This window comes from Elaeis guineensis, chromosome 10 (genome assembly GCF_000442705.2).
Source record: "Elaeis guineensis isolate ETL-2024a chromosome 10, EG11, whole genome shotgun sequence".
In the NCBI taxonomy this organism is placed as follows: Eukaryota; Viridiplantae; Streptophyta; class Magnoliopsida; order Arecales; family Arecaceae; genus Elaeis; species Elaeis guineensis.
The window spans coordinates 57,307,368-57,332,948 of record NC_026002.2 but is presented as its reverse complement, the minus strand read 5'-3'; the positions used below and the strand labels follow the sequence as shown (position 1 = coordinate 57,332,948).

At 36.4% G+C, this 25,581-nt stretch overlaps 1 protein-coding gene across 4 annotated transcripts; it reads left to right on the top strand.

The window, feature by feature from the left end:
* The first annotated feature begins 6,130 nt into the window (after nt 1-6,130).
* LOC105051241 (uncharacterized) lies at nt 6,131-24,197 on the top strand. Of its 4 annotated transcripts, XM_073244193.1 has the most exons (15): nt 6,131-6,275; nt 6,865-6,964; nt 7,151-7,278; nt 7,375-7,531; nt 7,623-7,735; nt 12,849-12,932; nt 13,020-13,068; nt 13,187-13,278; nt 16,204-16,342; nt 16,494-16,570; nt 16,649-18,225; nt 21,110-21,226; nt 21,495-22,210; nt 23,024-23,573; nt 23,963-24,197. In XM_073244193.1, coding segments are annotated over exons 1-13 (3,168 nt in total). In that variant the 5' UTR covers nt 6,131-6,273; the 3' UTR covers nt 22,028-22,210; nt 23,024-23,573; nt 23,963-24,197. The 4 variants fall into 4 exon arrangements, with proteins under 4 accessions (XP_073100294.1, XP_073100295.1, XP_073100293.1 ...); XM_073244194.1 differs by having other exon boundaries at nt 16,204-16,330; nt 23,024-24,197; XM_073244192.1 differs by having other exon boundaries at nt 23,024-24,197.
* The last annotated feature ends 1,384 nt before the right edge of the window (nt 24,198-25,581 follow it).

The window sequence follows — 25,581 nt, the reverse complement described above, 5'->3', positions numbered from 1 at the left end:
AAAAAATGATAAAAATGGAAAAAAATTATAATTATAATTTGAAATTATAAATAAAATTAAAATTTTAATTTGAATTCAAAAAAATAAAAAAAATAAGAAATGCCATAAAAAAAGTGAAAAAAAGGGAAAGAAATGGGAAAAGAAATAAAAATTGTAAATTGAAATTTAAAAAAAATTAAAATTTTAACTTTAATTCAAATAAAAAATATCATTTCAAATTACTATCCCCATTTCAAATTATTTTTTAAAAAATATCTAAAAAAAATTGATGCAAAAAAATAAAAAACACCATAAAAAAAGAAAAAAGGGAAAAGAATTGAATTGAAAAAAATAAAAATTATAATTCTTAATTTTAAGAAAATAAAAATTTTAATTTTAATTCAAATTAAAATCATAATTTCAAATTACAATCCCCTTTTAAAATTAATTTTGTTAAAAAATATCCCAAAAAAATACCTTAAAAAAATTAAAAAAATAAAAAATAGAATAGAAAAAGAAAAAAAATAAGAAAAAATGAGAAAAATATAAAAATTATAATTTCAAATTTTAAAAAAAATATTAATTTTAATTCAAATAAAAATCATCATTTCAAATTACAATCCCCTTTTAAAATTAATTTTTTTAAAAAATATCCCAAAAAATATATCTTAAAAAATTAAAAAAATACAAAATACAAAAAAATATAAAAAAATGAGAAAAAAATAAAAATTATAATTTAAAATTTAAAATTATACCAAAATCTTGCCATCCTATACTGGTCCATACCGCACCATACGTAGCTGTTCGTATCCGTACCAGATCGAGATGTATCAGTGCAATCCGATTCATCTCATATATCAAAAAATCGGCTTGAACTTTGATGGTTCCCCATCGACTTGTCTGATTTAGCTTATTTTTAGATATTTTAAGATATATAATTAAATTATCTAATATATTATTATTGTTTACATTAAATTTCTATAGTCCTTTTAGCATAACTTTTTCTCTCCTAATGTTTTGAGACACATGAGAGTATTTGTATACATATCCACAAAACATAATATCCGATCACTTGAAATTAAATAATATATAATAAATCAATAATTAATAATATAAAATAGAATAAAAATATCAAGTGTATAAAAAATAGTACAATAAAAGTTTCAAAAATACTAAGTACAAATCAAAAAAATACTAAGTTCCACAATGACGTCGTGGTGCCCGTGGTCGCTTGGACCTTCTAAAGAAGATCCTCAACAGCTGCTCCTGCTCCTACTGTGATGGCTCCTCCCTTATATCAGTGGAGATCTGCTGGTCATGCTGCTCAGGAATAAGTGATGCTGTCGGATCATCTACGGACTGAGCGACCCCCTCAACCCTCTCATCTAGATACACGGATGGGCCTGAAAAGAAAGTATCACACTCATGTGGCCAACTGGTGTCCGGTGATGTCATCTGGGAGATGTAGGAAGAAGAAGGTGCTGTTATCTGTGGATCAAAAGGCGGTGGCATCCGTGCAACATCTAATGATGACATCTGTAGAATATGCGGTGATGGTATATGTGGAAATATGGTGACGGCGTATATCTCATATCTGGCGCATCGGCTGCTCAATACCAAAGCGCACAGCTATATGAGTCAATACCAATCGCCATCAATATTTCAAAACTTGTTCTCTCTATCTCACGCAGTATCCGAATCCATTCATCCTCATCAGTCGTAGATAAAGCACGACGAACGTCCAACACAAGATCCGACATAGAATCAGTCTACATAATAAAAATAAAACAGTCAATATACTGTAAAATATAAAACAAAAATATAACACAAACAACATAAACTAATTTTCGTAGTCTTACCAAAAGACACATAGCATAACTCTCGTTCTCGTATCCGGGAACTACATACCAAGGCTGTCCAATGACTCGTACTGTAATGCTAAAAAACCAAGCATGTAGTCCTCGGTATATGGACGGTCTCTTAAAATGGGATCATCATGAACAATGTGATCTCGACGTGCATCCCAGATATCGATGTACTCTGCATGTCTGATACGCTAGTCAATACGAACTCTCTCTTGTCGATCAATATGATGATGTCTCTGGCTGGTATCAAACTGCTCTGGGATGCCCTGAATCTGACTAAACTGCCGCAGGACACGATCGAAAAGATGCCACTCTACCATATCAAAATAAATAAGTGGCACCCTAGCAGTCCATATGTCATGTTCAACTATACACATCTGTGGCAATATAGCCAATATCTCATCTGTATATGGCTCCCACAAAAACTGATAGAGTTAAAATAAAAAAAAATTAGTAAGATAAAAATTTAATAGATTATGAATACTGTAAAATGATATTTGTAAAAAAATCAAATTTACCAGTCTATATGTATCAACTAATGTATCCAACTGGCACCTATAAACTCGTGCCACTCTCGTCGATACGTGATGAACGTTTAATGCAACGTTCCATCTGTTTCACAATCTACTCATGTTAAATAAATTTTATCGGATTTAAAATAGTAAGTTTCAAGTAAAAAAAGTAATATTTTTATACCTATATCCTAATGGTCTGTCTAGTTTGAATGGAACGTCAGGATCATGCTGCTCTGATGGCATCTCAAGCAACTGTCATCGTAATGGACTGATAGTCGGTATACGCTCCCATACCCAAATCTGCAAATTTCAAAAAAATCATACATGATATACCCAATATGAACTATAATTGAATATTAAAAATAAAAATTTTTAATTCACATACCTGTAATAATACAAGATAACCACCAATCTGGCTCTGATCAACATAAGAACCCCGACACATAGCTCTGTACAGGCAAGCTAGTACTGTACTGCCCCAACTGAGTCTACGAGCGAAGTCTAAATTTTTTAATAATGACAAAAATATCAACTTCATCTTATTCGATGAAGTATCGGGTAACAGGACACCATCTAACAAATGCAGCACCTGACCCCTAACATACTGCTGCATCATCTCCTCTGGTGCATCATCCTCAATATGAAAATGTCAATAATGATCATCCAAACACTCAATCCTGAGTCGTGAATGATCGAAAAACTAGATGTTGGGCTCAAACCCTAGCAATTGCAAGCACAAAGCCTACCACTCCGGAATGGTAAGCGTGGGATCAACTCCGGTAATTGGATCGCCATCAACTGGTAGTCTAGTAAGGATGCTGACATCCTGTAAAGTGATGGTCGTCTCACCAAATGAAAGATGAAATGTGTGTCTCTGGACGCCATCTCTCAAGCAAAGCGGTAATAAGACCAACGTTTATCTGTATACGACCAATCCGATATACTCCATAGAATCCAAGATATCGTAAATAATCTAGCATTTTATGTGGGATGTCCTTTATCCTCCAGAAGTCAGCATCGGATCGTCGTAGACGAAGGTATCTGGGCTCCTGTAATAAGATATAATAATTAGATAATGTATATGACTTTTCAAAAAAAAATTAAATAGTAAGGATAGGATTGGAATGCTAACGCCGCCATCTAAAATAGTCTGTGATCGATGGTGCTCCTGCAATGTAAGAATATTGCTGTCTCGAGGAAGGGGCCCGCCACCGGCCAAGGGAAGGAGAGGGGCAGGGCGGGGTGGCCGCCGGCCAAGGGAAGGGGACTGTCGCCGGCCGGCTATCGTCGGCGGGCCAAGGAAAAAGAAGGAGAGAGAGAGGAAGAGAGAAGGAAGAGGGAGAGAGAGAGGAAGAGGAAAGAACAAGGGAGGCCGGCCAAGGGAAGGGGGCGGCCGCCGGCGGCCCATCGGTGGACCAACCACATGGGGGGGTGTGCGAGACCGCCGCCTACCGGCTGTCGCCAGTGGGCCAAGGAAAAAGAGGGAGAGAGAGAGAGGAAGAGGGAAGAAAGACGAAGAGAGAGAGGAAGAGGAAAGAGAGCGGGCGGCCGGCTAAGGGAAGGGGAGGGGTGGGGTGGCTGCTAGCGGTCCACCGACGGACCAATCGGGGGGGGGGCATGCGGGCCCACCGCCGGCTGTCTGTCGCCGACGGGCCAAGAAAAAAGAGGGAGAGAGAGAGAGGAAGAGGGAGAGAGAGAGGAAGAGGAAAGAGAGAAGAGGGAGCTCACTGCCGTCGGGAGCTCGCCGTCGTGCCGTCGGAGAGGAGAAAACGCCGGAGAAGCCGAAGAAACGCCGGAGAAGAGAGAGAAAAGGGGGGTTTCTTTTTTTTTTGGGTCTTAATGTTCAAAAATGCCAAAAGGGATGGCATTTTCAAAAACGCCATTCCCTTTTGGCATTTTTTTTTTCAAATTTTTATTTTTATTATTTTTATTATTTTCCTTTTTTATGATATTTTTAAATTTTTTAGTTATTTTTATATGATTTTTTAATAAAAAAATTAATTTAAAATGAGAATAGTAATTTGAAATGATAATTTTTTTTAAATTTATAATTACAATTTTTATTTTTTTTCCATTTTTTCCCTTTTATTCACTTTTTTATGGCATTTTTTTAATTTTTTGGAATTTAAATTAAAATTTTTATAATTTAAAATTATAATTATAATTTTCTCCCATTTTTATCCTTTTTGGTATTTTTTTAGATTTTTTTCTTTTGTTTGAAATATTTTTTAAAAAATTAAATTTAAATTAATTTAGTAATTTCAAATGATGTTTTTTATTTGAATTATAATTATAATTTTTATTTTTTTAAATTTAAAATTATAATTTTTATTTTTAAATTAGAATTATCATTTTTATTTTTTTCAATTCAATTCAATTCTTTTCTCTTTTTTCTTTTTTATGGTGTTTTTTATTTTTTTACACCAATTTTTTTTCTTTTTTTCAAATATTTTTTTAAAAAAATAATTTGAAATGGAAAAGGTAATTTGAAATGATATTTTTTATTTAAATTAAAGTTAAAATTTTTTTTTTTTTTTAAATTTTAATTTATAATTTTTATTTTTTTTCCATTTTTTCACTTTTTTATGGCATTTTTATTTCTTTTATTTTTTTGAATTCAAATTCAAATTTTAATTTTTTTTATAATTTAAAATTATAATTATAATTTTTTTCTTATTTTTATCTTTTTTTTTCTGTTTTTATGATATTTTTTTAGGTATTTTTTTCCTTTGTTTGAAATATTTTTTAAAAAAATTAATTTGAAATGGGAAAAGTAATTTGAAATGATATTTTTTATTTTAATTAAAATTAAAAATTTAATTTCTTTTAAATTCAAATTTATAATTTATAATTTTTCTTATTTTTTATTTTTTTATGGCACTTTTTATTTTTTAATTTTTTAAGATTTTTTTGGGATATTTTTTTAAAAAAATTAATTTTAAATGAAAAAATAATTTGAAATGATGTTTTTTATTTGAATTAAAATTAAGATTTTTATTTTTTAAAATTTATTTAAAATTATAATTTTTATTTTTTTCTCATTTCTTTCTCATTATTTTTTTTATGGTATTTTTTATGTTTTTAATTTTTTAAAATTTTTTTGAGATATTTTTTTAAAAAAATTAATTTTAAATAAGAAAAATAATTTGAAATGATATTTTTTATTTGAATTAAAATTAAAATTTTTATTTTTTAAAATTTAAAGTTATAATTTTTTATTTTTTTAAAAAAAATAATTTGAAATGGGGTTACTAATTTGAAATGATGATTTTTATTTTAATAAACATTATAATTTTTATTTTTTTATAAATTTAAAATTATAATTATAATTTTTTTCCATTTTTTTTGAGAGAAAATAAAATCATCAAATTAAATGGTATTTTTTAAAACGTTATTTGATCCGGTGATTTTTTTTTTCCATCGCCTATATGGAAAATGAAGGGAAAAAGATGGGTGATGTGGCTATCATAAAATACCATTCAAAATAATATTTTATCTTATTTATATTATTTTAATAAATAAATTAAAAATTAAATTATTTTTATAAATAAATTCTTTTTAAAAATTAATTAGGTAGAGCACTCCTGCACACCCCGCTTTCAAGCGGAGAAGCGAAACGGCCCAGGGGAACGCGGCGGCCTAACGGGGGCAGAATCGGGAAACCGACTTTTCTAATGGCACGTCTCGTAGTTTCTGGCAACCACAAGGGCGGTTGTTGGTGGGGCAATTATTAAAATCAACAGCGATTCATAATGATAAAAGCAGCAGCTCCAAAGCGATCCAGAGGACAAAAAGGGTTTGGTTCGTTCTCGACCCCTGTTTTCTTCCCGTTTCTCGCCGAGCGCTCTCTCGCCCACTCCTTCCTCACTTCCTCCCCTTCGATTCAAGCTCGCCTTCGCTATCCCCTCCACCCAATGTAAGTCTCCATCTCTCCCCGATCCGGCGATCTTTTATTCGATTCGGATTCTGCCGGGGTAATTTTTTTTTTTCTGTTTTTTTGTCGATCTTTATTGATCTATGAAAAATAATAGATTTTAGGGGGAATGGTTGCGATTTTTCTTGGATTATCTTCGTTTATTGGATCTGTATTTGAAATGGTGGTTTTCGCCTGCGCGTGTTGAAATTTTTGGGTTTTTTTGATTTCATGCAATGGAGAATTTCATGGGGATCTCTGGAATTTGGTGGAAGCGGAACTAATTGGCGGAGGGCGGGCTCGTCATTCATTTGGAATTTAGGTTTGTGTGCTATGTGATTTGGTGGGGAAAGAAGTGTGGAGGAAATGGGGGAAGAAAAATAGGGTTTTTAGGGTTTGCCATTTGGGACTACTACGGGGGAGTATCTTGAGCTAATCCTGATTATTTGGGGCTCCGAGGGTTACGATCTTGATAGTGAATTTATTCTCTACTGGATCTAGAAACCAGCTTGGTGAGCTGTGAGTTTTTTTTTTTTTTTTTTTTAGTCTGGCCATTTCTCGATCGAATCTTAATACTTAACTGTGTCTGAAGGGCAACCATGAGTGACGATGGAGAAAGGACGTGCCCACTGTGTGCTGAGGAGATGGACCTGACAGACCAGCAGCTGAAGCCATGCAGGTGCGGATACGAGGTATGAATGCCTTCCGCTATGAGAAACAGGATCCGGGCACTGTGTACCTTAGCTTTATAGTGTTTATGCTTGCTTTGCCAAAAACTCACTCTGGTGTTTGGATAAAACGCATGAATTCTTGGTCCAGACTATTTGCAGATATTTTGTGGTTGGATACCTCTGATTTGATTGTTGTATTGTTTATAGATTTGTGTTTGGTGTTGGCATCATATTATGGACATGGCTGAGAAGGAAGAAACAGATGGGCGATGTCCAGCATGCAGGACACCATATGACAAGGAAAGAATTGTTGGAATGGCTGCCAATTGTGAAAGGTTTCTGTCTTCTTAGATTATTATTCTGTTCTTTTTAAGATGTGAATGTTTTTGTGATTGTAATGAGAATTACTATGATATTTTCCTTCTGGACAGGGTGGTGGCTGAGATTAATGCTGAGAAGAAACAAAAATCTCAAAAGGCAAAGAATAAAGCATCAACAGAAGCTAGGAAGCATCTTAGCAGTGTTAGAGTGATACAACGGAACCTTGTGTATATAATTGGACTACCTTCTAATTTATGTGATGAAAGTGTGCGTGATATGTCCATAACAAGCTTATTTTTTTTTATAAATGTCAATTTTGCGCTCTCATCTTTGCAAAGCTTATTTGTGGTACTGCCAGATGCTCGAGCGCAGGGAATACTTTGGCCAGTATGGGAAAGTTTTAAAAGTATCAATTTCTCGCCCAGCCGGTGCCGTGGCCCAGCAAGCATCAAATAACAGCACATTTAGTGTGTAAGTTTTATTGTTGCCATCGATTCTGTTATCATCTTCTAGTTTCTTAAGGCACAGCATTTGCTTAGACACATTAGTCTCACGGCATCTGATTGTCACACTCACCCAAAAGAAAAGAAAAAGAAGTTTTATGCAATAAGTTGTCAGATTGAATTTGTAAGCTTATATACTGTGCGATGATAATTTTTTTGATAATCTGGTTTTTTAATCATTGCCCATTTAACCAATTATGTAATTGGAAGTCTCTGGCTCTTGGAAAGCAATATCATAATGCCATTTTACCATTTGTCTTAAATATCAAAGGTTGCTTGAAAAATTATGTTCAGGATATGGCTTGTTCAAATTTAAATTCCCTGACTAATCTAATTTAAAAGGTTTCTTGGATTCGTTTAGCAGCAGTTTGTTACTCATGTTTTTCTTTATTTACACTGAGACATCTTGATTGTATATGTGGTAATTGTTTGCAAAATTTAGATGCATATAAAAGATAGAGCAAAAATGTATGCTTTTTAGGTACATGACGTTCCTTTGCTTCAATGAGCCCAAACAAACAAGAAAGCTTTGGAAGTTCTGAAGCTGGATTGATACATGTACCTGCTAGTGTGATATCACGTCCATATTGTCTGATGTCTGGTGTCACTGCATCACCCAACTCTCAGTTTTTATGGTGCATTAGTAACCGTTCATGGTAGGGAAGCTATAAACTCCACTTTGCCATAGATTCCTGATCTCTTTTCATTATGTATCACGTTTTCCAATTTAGTTATTTGCTTATTTTCAATAACTATCGGGATTTGGGAGTGTAGTTAAATGATCTAAAGATTTAGAAGGTATTTCTGTAGAATTGCTTGGAATTCTCCTGAGGTCAACAATGCATCCTAAACTGTCCATGTTAAATAGGCTTGATATTTTGGTGGGATAACTATATGGACAGACCCAGGAATTGGCTGTGTAAGCATGAATAGTGGATACAGAACATAATAACCATGACTAGCCAGCAGATGTTTGTAATCAACAAGGTGAGATAGGTGTGTGATAATAAATCGTATGTGGGGAAATAAGGCTTGCCCTTGGCAGACCATCGTGAAACCCTTGAAAAGCTTGCCAACATTATAATTTGTTTAGTCATGCTATACAAGTTTGCCAAATCTTTAACCTTTAACATTTGTTTAGGAAGGCTTGTAAAGCTGTGACAAATACAATGATTGACCTGATATTTAATAGTTGTTACTCATTATGGATAAAAGTGAAGTGGCTTTGCTAATGATAACTGGGATAATGTGGGTCCATGTATGCTGTCTATGTTGCTGAAATTTCAGATGCAGAACTTAGATTGGCAGGAGAAGTCTAATCTACAAGTTCACAATTGCAGAAAACACATTGCATTTCAATGAGCCCATAAATTCTAATGCATTCAAATGGCAAGAATGAGCTCAATCGGGAAACAGTTGAAGAAGTTGCATCATTAAAGAGGATTCAGATACTTCCCCTTGATTACATTTGATATTCTCTATATATGAACAAAGTTTCAAGATTTCTTTGGATTGGGAGTCCTATTCATAATTTGGCTAATGACATGCAGCTTGCTTGTCTGTGTTGGAGTTCTGTTTGGTGGACTGTAAATGAATAATGAATTGATCAGTGCCTCCATGTACTTTCTTCTTCTTCTTTGGGGAGTGGGAGGAGTGTAAGAGGCTTATACATAATGAGTAACAATAGGGGGATAGCCGTCCTCCTAATACCCTGTAAACCCAAACCTTGGTGAAGGTAAGATTTGAACCCATTCTCTTGGTACAACCATCAAGAGAATCTACCAGCTTGGTTAGCCGGCACCTCCATTTACTCGATCATTTTATAAAATCAACTGGGACAAACAAATTATATTTATGTCAAAGGATTAATTCAGTTTAAGTTAGATTAAGTTTGAATGAGCTGGATATTAACTGACATCATCACTTGATTTTAGTGCTCATGAATCTTATTTGAATGTGGATACTCTATTGTTGGGAGAGGTCTCTTACTTTCTATTTGCATCAAATTCTTTGGCAATTTAGCTAGCAACTATGGAGATATATGTATACATATACATATACATAATTATACAGATACATATACCTATACATATACCTATACCCATACCTATACATATACATATACATATACATACATGCATATATATATATGTGTGTGTGTGTGTTTATATATATACGTATATGTATGTATATATATATGTATGTATGTATGCATACGTATATGTATATGTATGTATATGTATGTGTGTACATGCATGTACGTACATGCATATATATATAGATATATGTATATGTATATATATATGTATATTTGTGTATATATGTATATGTATGTATATATTTGTGTGTGTGTGTGTATATATATATGTATGTATAGGGTTGGAATTGGGCCAGGCCATGCCTCTACGCGAGCCCGGCTCGAGAAATCTTTCGAGCTTTGAGCCGGATTTAGGCCCGATTATTTTGGGAAAAAAGGGGCTCGAGCCCGGCTCGAGCCCAGGCTCGGGTGTGCTCGCGGCCACGATCGCTACAATCAGGGAAGGGGGCTCGTTCTTCGGCGGCACAAAGCGGAGACGGCCTCGGTGGCGGTCTGGAGGCAGCGGAGAGTGGAGGAGGTGGGCTTCATCGTCGGCGGCAGCACAGAGAGCGGAGACGGCCTCGGTGGCGATCTGGAGGCAGCGGAGGAAGGGGGAGACGATGACACGGTGGATGGGGAAGCCTAAGGCCCTTAGTCTCTTCCCACTTCCCACAGTGGATGGGGAGACGATGACATGGTGTATACCTCGCAGCTGTCGGCCGCCGCATGATCTCCATCTCCTCGAAGTGAGCGAAAGCAAAATTCTCGCTCGCCGACTTCTTCATCTGTCCCCCCTCCCCCCGGCTTCTCATTCTCCCCCGGTTACTCCTGCGAGTCCGACTGGCATCGGCTGAAGTGGTGCTACTGTTGCTCCCGCCTGTGGAAGCATCGGGTGCCTCCATCGTCTTTGATTTGGGGGAGGGAGGGGCGGCGGTGTCGACGGTGAAATCGTCGGATTGGAAGTGGTAGATGTCAATAGAGCGGAGGCGTTCGAGGATGGCGGAGGGGCCGCGGAGATGGGATGGGGGTCATCTTCGTCATCGCGAGGGTGGTGGGAGCGAAGGGTCTTGGAGGTGAGGGGATGGGGAAGTTAAGGAGTTGAGGAGATGGGGAGGAGATTGGGCTGAGTTTCGGGCTCGAGCCCGGGTTGGGCCAAAGGTCTGCCCGAGCTTGGCCTGAAAGCAAAACAGGCCCTATTTTTTGGCCCAAGACCGGCCTGAATGGTTTTGGGCCGAGCCCGAAGCTTGACCCAAAGCCGGCCCGGTTTGATGGGCCTCGGATCGGCCCGAACTCACTTCCAGCCCTAAACATATACATATGTATATATATATATATACATATATATGCATTCATGTACATGTGTATATGCATGCATGCATGTACATGTATATATGCATGTATGTATATGCATGTATGTACATGCACGGATATATATATATATATTTATGTATACATATATATATATGTATACATATATATATATGTATACATATATATTTATGTATACATATATATATATGTATACATATATATTTATGTATACATATATATATATGTATACATATATATATATGTATACATATATATTTATGTATACATATATATATACATAAATATGCATATGTATATGTATATGTATGTGGATATGTATGTATGTGTATGTATGTGTATGTATATGTGTATGTGTGTGTATATATACACACACATATATATACATATACATATACATGTATGTGTGTGTGTGCGCACGCGTGTGCGCGTGCGTGCATGCATATACATATATATACACATACATATACATGCATGCATACATACATATACATACATACATACATACATATACATACATACATATATACATATATATATATATATATATATATATATATATATATATACATACATACATATATGTATATGCATGCACGTGCATGCATATACATACATGCATATATATATATATATATATTTATTTATATATATTTAAATTGATAAGTTTTGGGAGAATAAGAAAACTGATGGTTAGCCATCCACTTCAGACCTAATATTCAATTGGTGCTAGCAGGGAAAGAAATGATAGTCGTTGTTGCCTTTAGGGCCGGTCAAGAGGAAATGAAATTCTAGTGAAGTATTCAGGTATACTGGGATTCTATGGGAGAAATCAAAAACTAGTGGTTTCCTATTGACATTTTCTTCAATGGAGAAAGAAGACTTTCTCAGGGGTTCCTTTCTTTGTGGCAACCAAGCTGATTGCTGAAGGGGTGGTGTGGGTATTTATTTGGTGGGAAGTTGCATGATTGTGGATAATCTGAATCATACCTTAATGATCTAGTAGTGGAAGTTGATTCAGGTTAATGAAGTAGGCATCTGATGTTGCAGAAATTTGCTAAGGAGGATGTAAGCATTTTTGTAAGTATCAAGAAGTGTTAATATTGTGCAAACATCTAAGATAGCAGTATGAGAACATAAAATATTATTTTGAATGGTAGAAGGTGACCAAAGACATCAAGAGAATGAGGCAGAAGCACATACAAAATTAAGAGGATGAACTTTGGTGCAATGGTAAGGTTGCTCCATTGCAACCGGGACGTGACACGTTTGAAAAATGGAAACAACCTCTCTGCATGTGGGTTCAGATTGTTTACTTGTAACCCTCCCCAGAACCTGCAATGCCGAGAGTCTTGTGTACTGGACCATCCCTTTTTTTTGGCACATGCAGAAAGTACAATAAAGAATATTTTAATAAGTACATATCCTACTCGTAAAATGCGAATATGAGCTCGATCTGAATGCATTATCTTAGAAGGAATTGTAGCGTACTAGTGGGTAAATTCTTTTTCCTTCAAACACCATTTAACTGATGTTGCTCAGAACCAAGGCTTGTATTTCAGTTATGTAGATTTTGGAAAAAATAGATGGCCCATTGTTCCTTTGGTTTCTTAGGATGACGTATTCATTGCCTTTCACTAGTTTGGACCATTTATATATGTTGTGATTGGATCAGGTACATAACATATGCTAGGGAAGAGGAAGCAGTTCGTTGTATTCAAGCTGTGCACAATTTTGTTTTGGAAGGTAAATCTTTAAGGTAAGCATGTGACATAGGTTCTTATTTGCTAGATGATCATGTTTTTCCATGATTTCATTTCTGTGACACCAGAGTTTACAATTGCAGAGCTTGCTTTGGTACTACAAAGTATTGCCATGCTTGGTTGAGAAATATGGTATGAATAGCAGTTTGTTTGGATACTGCTTCATTTCTCTGAATTTTAATATTAACCATCTAGTGATCCTGGATTTATCTTCCTTCAATTTACTTTCGGTATTTTATTATTAATCCAGACTTGCAGTAATCCAGATTGTCTATATTTGCATGACATCGGTAGCCAAGAGGATAGTTTCACTAAAGATGAGATAATTTCTGCTTATACAAGGTATTTTTTTGTTATATTGTCTTTGTGCAACACTTCACAGTTTATTTAGTAGACACAGATATGTTCATTTACTTCCACTTATCACTATGTGGATACATGTTATTTCAGATAGTTTAAACATTAAAGTTGAGATATTCTGTTGTGGATAATCTTAAATCGATAATGTAGTCATATTGAAGATTCTTGAAGGTTTGACTTTGTACTCAGCATCCCTCTAAATTGCTATGACATATAAACTGAATCTTTGCCATATTTAGTTATCTGATGTTTGTGTTAAGCAATACATAACTTAGAACATTTATTAGTAAAAAAAAAAAAGGGACCCAGAGCATCCTCTGTATGCAAGCATTTATTGATGTATTCTTTGTTTCTGCTTCAATAACTATCCTATGCTAATCCGATGATCTCTTGTCTGCAATTAATCATAGCTCATCGCTGCTGCATCTATTTCTCTGTATGTATACATATGCTGCAGAGCAATTGAACCTTAAGTTACGCCTGTTTGGTTTGGGAACAGTGACATCTGATTCCAGAGGAATCATGGAATAACCTGGGGCTTACAAAAAAAGAGAGAGAGAGAGGGTAAACTAGACTAAGTATTCTTGTCACTTGCTATACCTTTTTCTGGTTTTAAGTGGAACAAGTGAGCAAAATGTTTTATGGATCCTTTTGCCGCTATAACTTTCTTGAGGAGCAGAAACAGCCATGTGATTTTATAGAGCAAAGTAAAGTGAAATAAGGGGGACATTGTGGTTTGTTCTGCACTATCTTCAACTCAAACAAGGTTTTTGAGTAGATATATTATGTCTTGCACGATCCTGATGTTGAATATGCATTGCTCTTAAAAATGATTGACAATGCTTTTGTTCCTTGGCTCATATGTCATACATGCATAACTTCTTTTCATATTATGTTTTATGGTATCATCTATCAACCCACGGGGATTTCAGAAAAGATGAATGAGAGCATCTGTGCAGCAAGCAATTCCTTATGTTTGATTGACTATTTGGTAATATGATACTTTGCAACATTAACAATTATTGAGGCCCCAAAGTTCCATGTTCAGGGAGATTGATGTAGAGCAAACACTATACTTCCATACACTATCTTATGTCGATTGTTTTCCTGTAAGCTACATTACATGTATCCTGATCATATGCTTATGTAGCCTTTTGCTCCAATATCGTTTTTTTTATTTTGTTGCCAGCTGGCTACTATCATGAAGCACTTACAAATAACAGAAATATGTTGTCATGGGAACTGTTTAATCATACAATGAGCAGGAAAGTGTCTTGCAGATGAAATCTTCACCTGCTATCACTTAGATGCCAGATTGAATACTCAAAATGCCATACTTCTCCATTTGTTCTGTGGAAATAAATGCCATGGGTAATCTAGTTCATATTCCTGTTAATCTTGATAGATTCATTAATAGCTTGCAGGCACTCTGCATTGTGCCAAATCCTGCATTTTCTGGGCATCTATGATTCGAAAACATGCTCGGATAGCATAATAAAGATTGCAGTATTGTGCATGGGACAATGAATAAGGTGGTACTGAGCGTGGCGTAACAATATGGTGGTGTTGAATTGTTTAAATTTCGCTTTTTAAGTAATCCAGTGATAATTCATGATGTAGTGATCCGAGCCATCTTAACCAAAAGAACTGAAAGCTTGACATGTATGTGGTTCAGATCTAGTGGTTGTTGTATATAGAAGTTAGTTTACATAGTTATTTGAAGTGGTTGTGTGCACATATGCGAAGCTGGTTTCTTAAATGAGATTTAATAAGCAAACACTTAGGAAGTTGATGCGGAGGCAAGTTTTTGAGAAGACTGGAAAGTGGGTGCACCATCCTATATTGAAGAGTTCTGCTATTGAATTATGTAGTATAATTTCATTAACTTAATCAGTTGATTCTGGTAACTGAGTTGGGGAAAGATTACATGTAAGGATAATAGCAACTCTGCTTTGGTCTGGTGGGATTAAGTCAGATAGTTTTTGGCGTACGTGTTTGTGTGTGCTTGGGACAACTTGATCATGATATGTTTGATGGTGTGATTTGAGCCAAACGAATCCTGTAAGGGACACTAAGCTTGACACATTGCATTGTAGCAGGCTGAATTTGATTGTCATATTGGTGCATATGTCCTTCACTAATGATGCAGCAGGCTATTTTATTTTATTTTATTTTGTTTTATTTTATTGGGTTGTGGGTTGGAGGGTTGGTGGTGGTGGTGTTGGTGGTGAAAGCAATAATGGCAGGGTTGACTTATGTCTCCTACAGATGGAAATGTGGGTTGCCATTGTGGCATCTTCATGTCTTTGAATGATTGCACTGTATATCATATCAAGTGATATAAAATGATGCCGAATACACTCTTGTCATTAAACATAACTATCTGATTCAATTCGAGACTGCAAATACCAAGACATCATCATTATTCACAAGATTGAGGAAGTAATGGTTGGTTAATTTCAGTGTCATGTAACTCATCGAATTACAATTTTTCTTATCAGCTTATTAGATTTGTAGTTAAGTCGGCTTAGTTCACACATTTTTTTGGTAACTACAGTTTCAGAGGCAAGAGGAGCATATACTTCTGAGATCTGACCATATCATGTAGCATGCGTGTGAACTCTTCTAAAATCAACAAGGATACATCTAGTCCTACTAATCAAGAGCATTACAAGGGTCATTAATTTGGAGCATGATCTATTTGGTTTCATTGTTAATTTGTTATTAGTTAGGCAAGCTCTCAGTTTCTCTTATAGTAGCTGTCAATTTTATGTTTTGGCATAGTTTGTAATACTTTTGTAAATATTTATTTTTTCCTGGCATAAATAATTATCTGCTCAATCTGCTGTTTTTCACTTATTTGTGCTGCATCTTATGGTTCAATTTACATCTGATATGATTCACTAGGAGTAGGGTACCACAGATTGCTTCAAATAATTCACGACGCTCGGGGAATGTGTTGCCTCCTCCAGCAGATGATTTCTCTAGCAGTGGGATGGTTACAAGCAAACACACGGTCAAGAGTGTCTCAAATGTATATGCTCATGTAAAGTTTTGTGTTTGAGCTTGCATTGAATAACCTTCTTTTTTTTTTTTTTTAAAAAAAAAAATTTGAAATTATCCACATTGGTGTTGGTAATGCGTGCTATAGATCTGCTGTTGTTTTCTTGAGTTAATTGAACAATTTGTTTGTACAGAATACTCCAAGCCATGCGAAAGGTTCTCCTCCTAATAGTAGTGGAAAGCCTACTGTTTTACCAGCTGCTGCTTCATGGTATGTTGCTTCCTATTCTTATTCTTCCATTTTTAGCTTGCCTAAAGACATTATCACTACAACTTTGACATGTTGCAGGGGACTTCGCAGTTCAAATTGCCGGACTCTGGCCATAAGTGTAGCATGCTCACAAACCCCTGTTAAACAGAAAGTAGAAACACTACATAGCACATCCTTGCTTCCTTCAATGACTGAAAGCACAAAACAGTCTTCAGTATGGCATGATGATGTAGTTAGAACATCAAAGATGCCAGAAAGAAGGCATGTAATGCCCACGAATGGCACATCTAGACCCTTAGAACCATCAAAACCTGGTTCAGGGAAGGACTGCCTAACAGTGATGTCATCAGAGTCTCTTAGAGATGCAGATTCTGCTTCTGTACCTTCTGCATGGAACGATGATGTGATTACATCTAAGATATCAGAGCCTTTAAAATCGGTTAATGACAAGGAGTGCTGGACATCTAGATCAGACCTGTCACCTGATGATGCATTGGATGTAGCTCCTACTTCACAAAATCCTATCAGTTGCTTATCTAGACTTCTATCCCCTGCAGCTGAAGACAAGGGGAGAGGCGTCATTTTTGCTGGGAGCAGCACAAAATCAATGAACAACCTGTCCAAAGGTGCCGATAGGCTATCTTCTAGTACTGATAAAGCTGCTAAAGGTAGTATGATTGTGAATGGAAATGTAGAGAGTTTATGCTTGGGTTTGTCTTCAACGAGTATTGAGAACCATCTTGGGCTTGGTGAGTCAAGCATGGACCAACATCAGACTTCAAAATCTAATTTGTCTTCAAGACCTCAACAATGTCAACCTGAACATGGGGTTGAACATTTATCTTCAGAGCCACTGAGTAGAGCCTCCTCAGTACCTGATGCACATATTTCAAATGAATTACTTGATTGGGATCTGGAGCCGCAGGAGCAAGGCTTTATGTCTACAGGAATTGAGAGGGAAGATGATGCCAAAAATCAGCCATCATGTTCACCTTATCTAAATCATCGTCACATTAGTGCAAATCAATCTAGTTATAGTTCTTGGAATAATGGTGTTGGAATCAAGCACCAATTGTATACTGGTGATAGTAGAACTGTGGAGACCAAGGTAGACTTGACCTCGCTTCTATCAAGAGAAAATGAATCTGCATTATGCAATGGACACAAAGAGGATGACCAAAGCAGTTTTTCTAACCGTGGGAAGGTTTTTGAGAGTCCCAGGATGAACTGCTCTGAAGAAATGGGAAAAACTGATGAGGTAGCTAATTCTGACAAAATAGCTAGTGTCGATATGGGAGAGAGCACCATCATTTCAGGTATATTGTCGCTAGATTTTGATCCATGGGATGACTCATCCTCGGCAAACAATTTTGCTAAGCTGCTTGGTGAAACTGAAAGGCAAGATGGTTTGTTTAAATTATCGAGTTCATGGAGATCACAGAATAGCAATCAATCCAGGTTCTCATTTGCAAGGCAAGAAAGTGAAGCAAGCGGTCTAGAGGCTTCTCTTGGAGACACTGTTAATGAACAGAAATTAGGTTCATCTTTGCAGGATTCTTTTGGAGATGGTTTCCAGAGTGGGCTCCAATTCAGTAATTTTGAGGGTTCCAATGCTGTCTCTAGCAATCTAGTTATTACCTCTGACAGAGTTGTTGGTGAGTTTTTGTTATTAATTTAAAAAAAAAAAGGTAGAGTTATTATAAATGGTTTCTGTCAACTGTTTTGTAGGTTCAATATCTTGTCATGTGCTAATATTTATGTTTTAACACCTCCTGTTTCTCTTGCTTCATGTTGTTTTAATATTTATAATATTGCATGATTAATTTTATCTTTTCATGGCACTCTTTATTTCTGTTTTGATATTTTTAACTTGTTATGGTTACTGGATTGTGCACTAATGGATGAAGATATGATATATTGCACCTAAGCTTCAAACCGGTGTGGCATCTTAATGTGTGCATTGATAATTGTTGGTTTTAGTGACTTTTGATGCAATATTATTGTTCTCACTTTCTGGAACTAATATTTGTAGGCAATTGGTAGTTGTAATGTTAAGCAGCTTTAAACTGAGACTGGACTTGGAGCATGAAAGATACTTGTTTATTCGTAGTTAAAATTTTTTTCATCACTTAGATTTCCAGCAAAACAGGTCATGGGACCAACTGTATCATCAAGTTGCATTGCAAAATGAAGCTGTAGGAGAAAAAATTATTGTGGATATATGGTATCATTCACTTATTGGGTTCCATCTTCTTCTCTAGCCAGATCATATGTATTGCTGGGGCAAAATATGAACAGCATAATATCTATCATTTCCTCCATGAAATCTCATTTCTCCTCCCACACACACCCTCCCACTTCATTTTGACCTTGGCCATGTATGGTATGTCATCATTCCACCCTCCTCTTTTGAGCATCTGTCAGCTTGTCATGATGTCCTGCTTTGTACTTAACCAGGTTTCCTTCTTAGTTAAACACCAGAAGGCGATTACCCAGTTATGGCCCCAGTAATCCAGGGTTGTGGGAGGGGCTGACTGGGGACAGACCTAACCTTGGGCTTTTTGTAAGGACAAAGTGGTTGCCCTAGTACTTCAACCCCGTCATTGTGCTTGCTAGCCCAAAGCATTTCACAATTGCAACAAGCAATGGCCCCTTTACCCTCTTAGTTAGACAGCAATATAATTGCCATGTTTTAATGCATGGGGCCTCAGGTTGATGACGATATCTATTTTAATTCTTGGGTTTCTCAATCTTCTGTGATCTGCTTTTTCCTTTTCCGTTTGGACCTAATTCGTTGTTGTGATCATCTTGTAACTTGCAACAAGAAGCTAACTTAACCCAATTAAATGCTTTGTATGGTTTGTGGGATAGCCTTGAAGTTCCATGTGCTTTGTCGAATGCGAGAGTTCGGCTGTTTCTGGTTGGTTTCATGATTCATTATTTTTAAGTATTTCAAATGATTTGCAATTTGGTTTTTTTTGGCCAATTTTGTTTTCATTTCAAGTTGATTAGATGCATTTCATCTATGTCCTGTCGGACGTTTATAGAATTCTGGTGTTATGATTGCTTTAAAGTTTGAAAATTGTATATGTTATATGTAGTGTATGTGTGCATATGGAAATATTATGTTTTGAAATTTACCCGCATTCTCTTCCTTTTTTTTTTTTTTTGCTTTCTAGATTTCATTTGTAATGTTTTGGGTTTTGGAGGTTTTAGGTGGAAATTGAAACTTCTCTGCCAATATTTGGCATATTTTGTCATTAAAAAGTAATCCTAGTAAATTTAGTGTTTTTACTGGATTTATTTGCAAAGCGATTATTTTGTGGGCCTGTTGGAATTTTAGGATTTCTATGTGTAGAACTCGGCTATTTGGATTGGAGCAAGAAGCAAAACTGAATTGATTTGCTGGAAGTTAGATGACATATGTAGAAAACTTATGTAGGTTGTAGAAACAGGGTTCTTGTGAAACCATGTAAAAGGTTTGGTTCTTTTTCCCCTTCCCATCTTTTTCTTTCAGTTGTTTTTTATGCCTATCATCAATCACATTTTCATGCTGGCATATTTACTTACCAGCCAAATTAGTGCTTTATTGTGCATTTAACCTTTGCAATCATGGGTTCATGCCTTGCTCTAACATGGTTTGGGGATCCTGATGTAGAGATCTGAGAAGCCTGCTAAGTGACAAGGAGCCATTTACACACTTATGCTCTCAAATTTTGTACACAGCATCGATTCCAGATGTTTAATGTGCTTTTGTTTTGTGATATAGGTGTGGACAGTTGGCCATGTATTGATGGGTATATCTTTTGCTTATTTCCTGATGGATCTAAACAGGCCCAATCTGTAATTTATACAGTTCAGTTGTCTGGTAGATTCTTACTGGTCCTTTGACTAGCTTGGCTGGGCTGACTCTAAACAGAATTGGATGTATACGAGCCTAACCTGACTTTAGAAAACAATTTCACAAAATTTTTGCTCATGTTGTTGTAACCTAATTGTCAAGAAAAAATTATATGAATAAAATAGTTTTGTGCATTCAATTATAATTGAAATGGTAATTCCAAGTGAAAATACTGACGACATAAGTATGGCTGTTACTGTTTCAAAATTGCCAAGACCATGCAAGTTCTGCTCCATCTTGGTTTTAACTCTCAATAACCCTATTGATTAAAAGCTGGATATTGCTTGTGAGCCAAAACCTGGACTCAATACTGGCAGCTTGCAACAACTGAAACGAGTGATTAGTTTGAGCTATAGTTTATTTCTTCAATTCTCATGAATATTCTTGATCTTTGAGTCTATCTTGTGCTTGGATTTGAATTTGTTATATTGTAGTGTAGCTAACCCTTTTGTATGTGTACATTATCTTTCTTGATATTGTATCTTATCCTTCTCATGGATTTATGATGACTTGACCCATTTGGTATGTGGACGTTATCATGCTTGATGGTTGTATCTTGTCCTTGTATATGGATTTGTGATATGCTATTTTATAGTTATACATGCACTCTTAATGCACTTTATCATCTTGTCCCAAAGGTGTTTCAAGGGCTAAAATATCAGCTCCACCTGGATTTTTGGCACCAAGTAGAGCTCCCCCTCCAGGCTTTTCTTCCCAGGATAGATTCAACCAGGCTTATGATACAACATACTCTGGTTTGTCCACTTTCTAATGGGAAATGCTTTGGGGCATTCATTGGGGCACATGAAGGGTTCTCTGCACCCACCATGCTGGCCTGGCAACTCGGCATGCAAGCACCCCATTGAATCACACCAATTCCCACAAGTTGCACTCATCCCCTCATACCACATGGTGAAGGGAACTTCTCGTGTGCATGAAATGGGTGCCCCACAGCATACTTCGCCTTTGTTTTGCACTGCTAGTAATTTTGCTAATGCTTTTGTTCTTTTCATTCCTCTCCAGATAATCATCTTGTGGGTAGTCCTTCACTTGGAAATCAGCATGAAGCACATCTACCTGGAAATCCAGATGATGTGGAATTCATTGATCCAGCAATACTTGCTGTGGGCAAAGGGCGAATGCCACTTGGAGTTCACAATTCAGGGTTGAGTTCAAAATCTTCTTTTCCTTCACAGTTTAGCACTTCAAGTAGTGATCCAAGGCTTCAGCTATTGATGCAGCAATCCATCTCTTCTTATCATATTGGGGATAGATTTTTACCTTTAAATGATCCTTATATTACGTCTCGGCTTTCATCGCAAAACCATGGAAGTCTATTTCCATTTACGCAGATGTCACACCAGCAGCCCAGAAGCGCACACATTTCAAATGGCCAATGGGGTGGTAGGAATGATGTAAGAAATGGTTGGGAAATGGGCATGCCTGATATCTTGAGGAATGAGAGGTTTGGGCTTAATTTCTATTCTGGCAACGAGGAACGTAAGTTTCAAATAGCGAGCTCAGCTGATCTGTATAACAGAGCATTTGGATTGTAATGCTGGTCTGATGCTGCACAACTTTCACCCTTCTTTTATGTATCCAAGTGCATATCTACCTGTGGGGAATAGTTGGCTCAGAGGAGCAGTTTACTTTGCCTACTTGTTGATTGGCATTTGTCATTGAAACCTTGGACTCCATCAAAGAGTACTTGAAATTATAGGACTCTTTGTATCAAACAGGTATGAGTTTCATTTCATTGTTATGTCCAAATATGAGGTGTCCCAGTAAGCAATGCTGGCTTCCAAAAAACACAGCTGCATCTGTGTGATTAATAAGATATGGGGGCAAGTTGTATGCTCCATTGTTGTTTCCTATTATAGCTTACATATAATTCATGTCAGTGGGCTGCTGAAGTAGATTATATTTTCGTACAGTACTATTGGTGGGACTTTGTGTCTGCATGAAGATATACTTCATCTCTTTTTGATAATATTTACCACTAGCAGCGTGAATTGCTGTTTAAGTCTTTAAAATGACACTGTTAGAGGATATCTGATCAGGTATTGACTTGTTGCTGTTGGACAAGTGCTGCACAGACTCGCAAACATCACTGTCACTATTGAATCCTATGATGAAGTTGGTATCAGGTTTAGGGTAGGTGATGAGTGTTGTGCATCAAGCAGTGTCAGGTCAGATGAGTCTTTGTCAGCCTTTTTATCATGGGAGCACTTGTTTGAATAATTCTCCTGCGCACTCCTATGTTTCTACTAGTGTCTAATAACGAGTCATAGAAAAAGGGGAAAAATGAAAGTTTTGTGCCTCAGGTCAGAGCATATTGTTTTATGCTTAATGTGTATAGAGTTCTTTGGTTTGAATGTCATTCACTATAATAGGAATAATATGGGAGCAGCATTCTAGTTCAGCTGTAAGACTCGTGGGTAAATTTTTGAAACCATAAACAAGCATAAACAAGCAAAGAATTGGCAGTTGGTTCTGAATTCAGCTTGAGTTTAACTGTGTGCATGCATGTTTGTGTTTTGGACATCTTGCAGATTGAGCTGGCTGATGAAAATCGTAGTCGCACTGCTGAAACCTATAGACAATTCTTGGATGCTTGATATTTGCTGGTCACCTGGCAGACTTCCATATACCCAAACCATGCAGGACAATTTTTTTTTCCCTTTTTGGGAAGGGTATACAGGACGGTACCATGCTCAAAACTTTGCATGCACAAGTTAATACTGAAATCGAAACTAGAAAAGACTGAGAGCATGATGGTTTTTTACCACATAATTCCTGCCTCTATATATTCTATGTATTTTACCTAAGGAGGTTCATGCACTGTGAATCTATGGGAGTGGTTAGAAAAGTTTGCTGACACATGGTTTTTGTTAGTGCAAGAGGCAAGTGCTAGATGCTCTTGATTAAGTCATAATTGTGATATTGATAGTTGCTTTTTGTTAATACATGGTATTAATTGTGGGACCCCATGTTTCAAAAACTGAAGTGGCTGATGAATTCTATTGTCATGGTGATATAGGTCCAACGGCATTGATACTCGTGACATTTTGTTATAAGCATCACAAGGGGTGATCACAAAGGGTGATTAGACTTTTTTTCTGACTATCAAACTAGTAAAACATTTTTTTTCCAGAAAAATTCCTTATGTTTACAATATTCTATTGTCACTATTTTGTATCTTTGCCAGGGATTTCTGTCTGCCTTTTAAAAGGTTTAAAACTTACATGGACATCATTTAGTTGCAACTAATATGCTTCTTTATGCGCAACACCTTTTATTTAAAAATATGAGCTTTCAAGTTCAGAACAATTTTGTTGTTTTGTTTCATCAGACATATTTGGCGCATTATGGAATTCTCTTATTGTTGCAAGGCATGCCTCAGTTATCTTAGTTATCAAGGTGTATTTTGTCTGGGTCGTTGTATGTATGTCGGAACACTACTCAAGAGTAATATTTCCATTCTTATGCAGATCGTGTTTGCCAGAGGCAATGTGGTAGGGTGTTGGTTCCATTATGTGCTCGAATTTTTCATTCTTATTGGGGGCTGGCTCTGAAGAAATGCTTGCATCATAGATGCCATTTTTTTCCTTGTGAACGCTGGATTGACATTCAACCTGAACAAATGAGACATGTAACATCAAAGTGTAAATATTGTGTATCTTTACTTTGATAAGCAGTAATCATAGAGTATTTTGATATTTTTAATGAGAATGATCTATATCTCGCTGCTTTGTGTGCTATTTAGTGCAACTTCCTATTTTTGTAGTTGAGACCTTGCATTAGATAGCTTAAGTTGTCCATGTTGCTGGACAATTGAGTTCTGGTTCACAGTTGAGGCTTGTGATGGCTGACCACTGATGCTGATGTGCACCTGTTTCGTAAAGCGCACAATGAAATTGATATTCAATGTAGTTGTTGGAACTCCCTCAGGAAGTTCTGCAGGCTGACAAGAGAAAATGTTGCAACTGCCTGCCAAAGTCTACCCCCTCTGATAATTGGGAAAAAGCAAGTTTTATTGAAGCAGCCGCCGTGTTCAATAGTAGCAGCATCCTCTCTAGTTTGGTGAGCAAATGCTTGTGAATTATCTTTTGTCGAGTGGTTTTTTTTGGGTATTAGTGTTTTGTTTGTTAAATGGACTGCTCTAGTTGGGTTTACCATGAACATTTTTGATAAACGGCGAGTGGAGGTCTTTTCTGCTCTTTGGTGGGCCATAAAGGTGCTGGTGTGGTTTTCTTAGGGGCGGCAAGTGGATGTCTTTTCTATTTCTTTCATGGGCCACACAAGTGTTGGTGGGCAGTGAGTTTATTTGTATTTTGTCCACTAAAAGACGATTCTGCAATGGTGGTTAGAAAGTTCAGAAAAGTGTCTTGTAAATGGTGGTTGCTTTTAGACAACATGGCTCTCAAACCTTTTAGAGGACCATAATCTCAATAAGCTAACCTCTAGCATATCAAAGAGCTAACCTTATCTGCTGTTAGACTGAAGAGTTGCCTTTGACTATTCTCGCGTCAAAGAGCTGATCTGTATATCTTTCATGTTAAAAAGCCAACCTCAATGGATCTCTCCACAGGAAGTTGACCCCAATGGCCCTCTTAACAAGGAGAGTTCAATGACCTAGATTAGTTGAGATTTGCGTGCTGGATCGTGCTCCTAACTTGTGACTTTAAAGGATGGGTGAGATAAGGTAAGCCTAAATCTATATTTGTTTGGTTAATCTGACTACTTGTCTGAATTTGAAAAAATAACTCATACTCAAAAATATGGGATATGTGATGTTGCTTAAATCAATCTACATATCATAGCATAATAAAGATCAATTTCAATGGGACTCTCTTATTGTCGGGCTTATTTGAACAACAAAGAAAGGTAAGTGTTAGTTTTTTTACTCAGGTCTAAACTTTGAAGTGTCCAACCATAGTGTGGCAAGAATTTCCTATCTAAAATGGGGCTTAGATTCTTCACTATTTGTCTCTTTTCTCTTTTTTTTTTTGTTATCTAAAGTTTCGTCTACCTTAGGCATCAGAGGCCCTCTGGCCAAATCAGCTTCGATAAATTTTGTTATTCTTTTTTCCGCATGCAAATTAATCAG

Coding starts and splice junctions, on each gene's coding strand:
- LOC105051241 (XM_073244193.1), top strand. Junction 13,069..13,186: donor ATGCTTGGTTGAGAAATATG/GTATGAATAGCA, acceptor TTATTAATCCAG/ACTTGCAGTAATCCAGATTG. Junction 18,226..21,109: donor TACCTCTGACAGAGTTGTTG/GTGAGTTTTTGT, acceptor CTTGTCCCAAAG/GTGTTTCAAGGGCTAAAATA.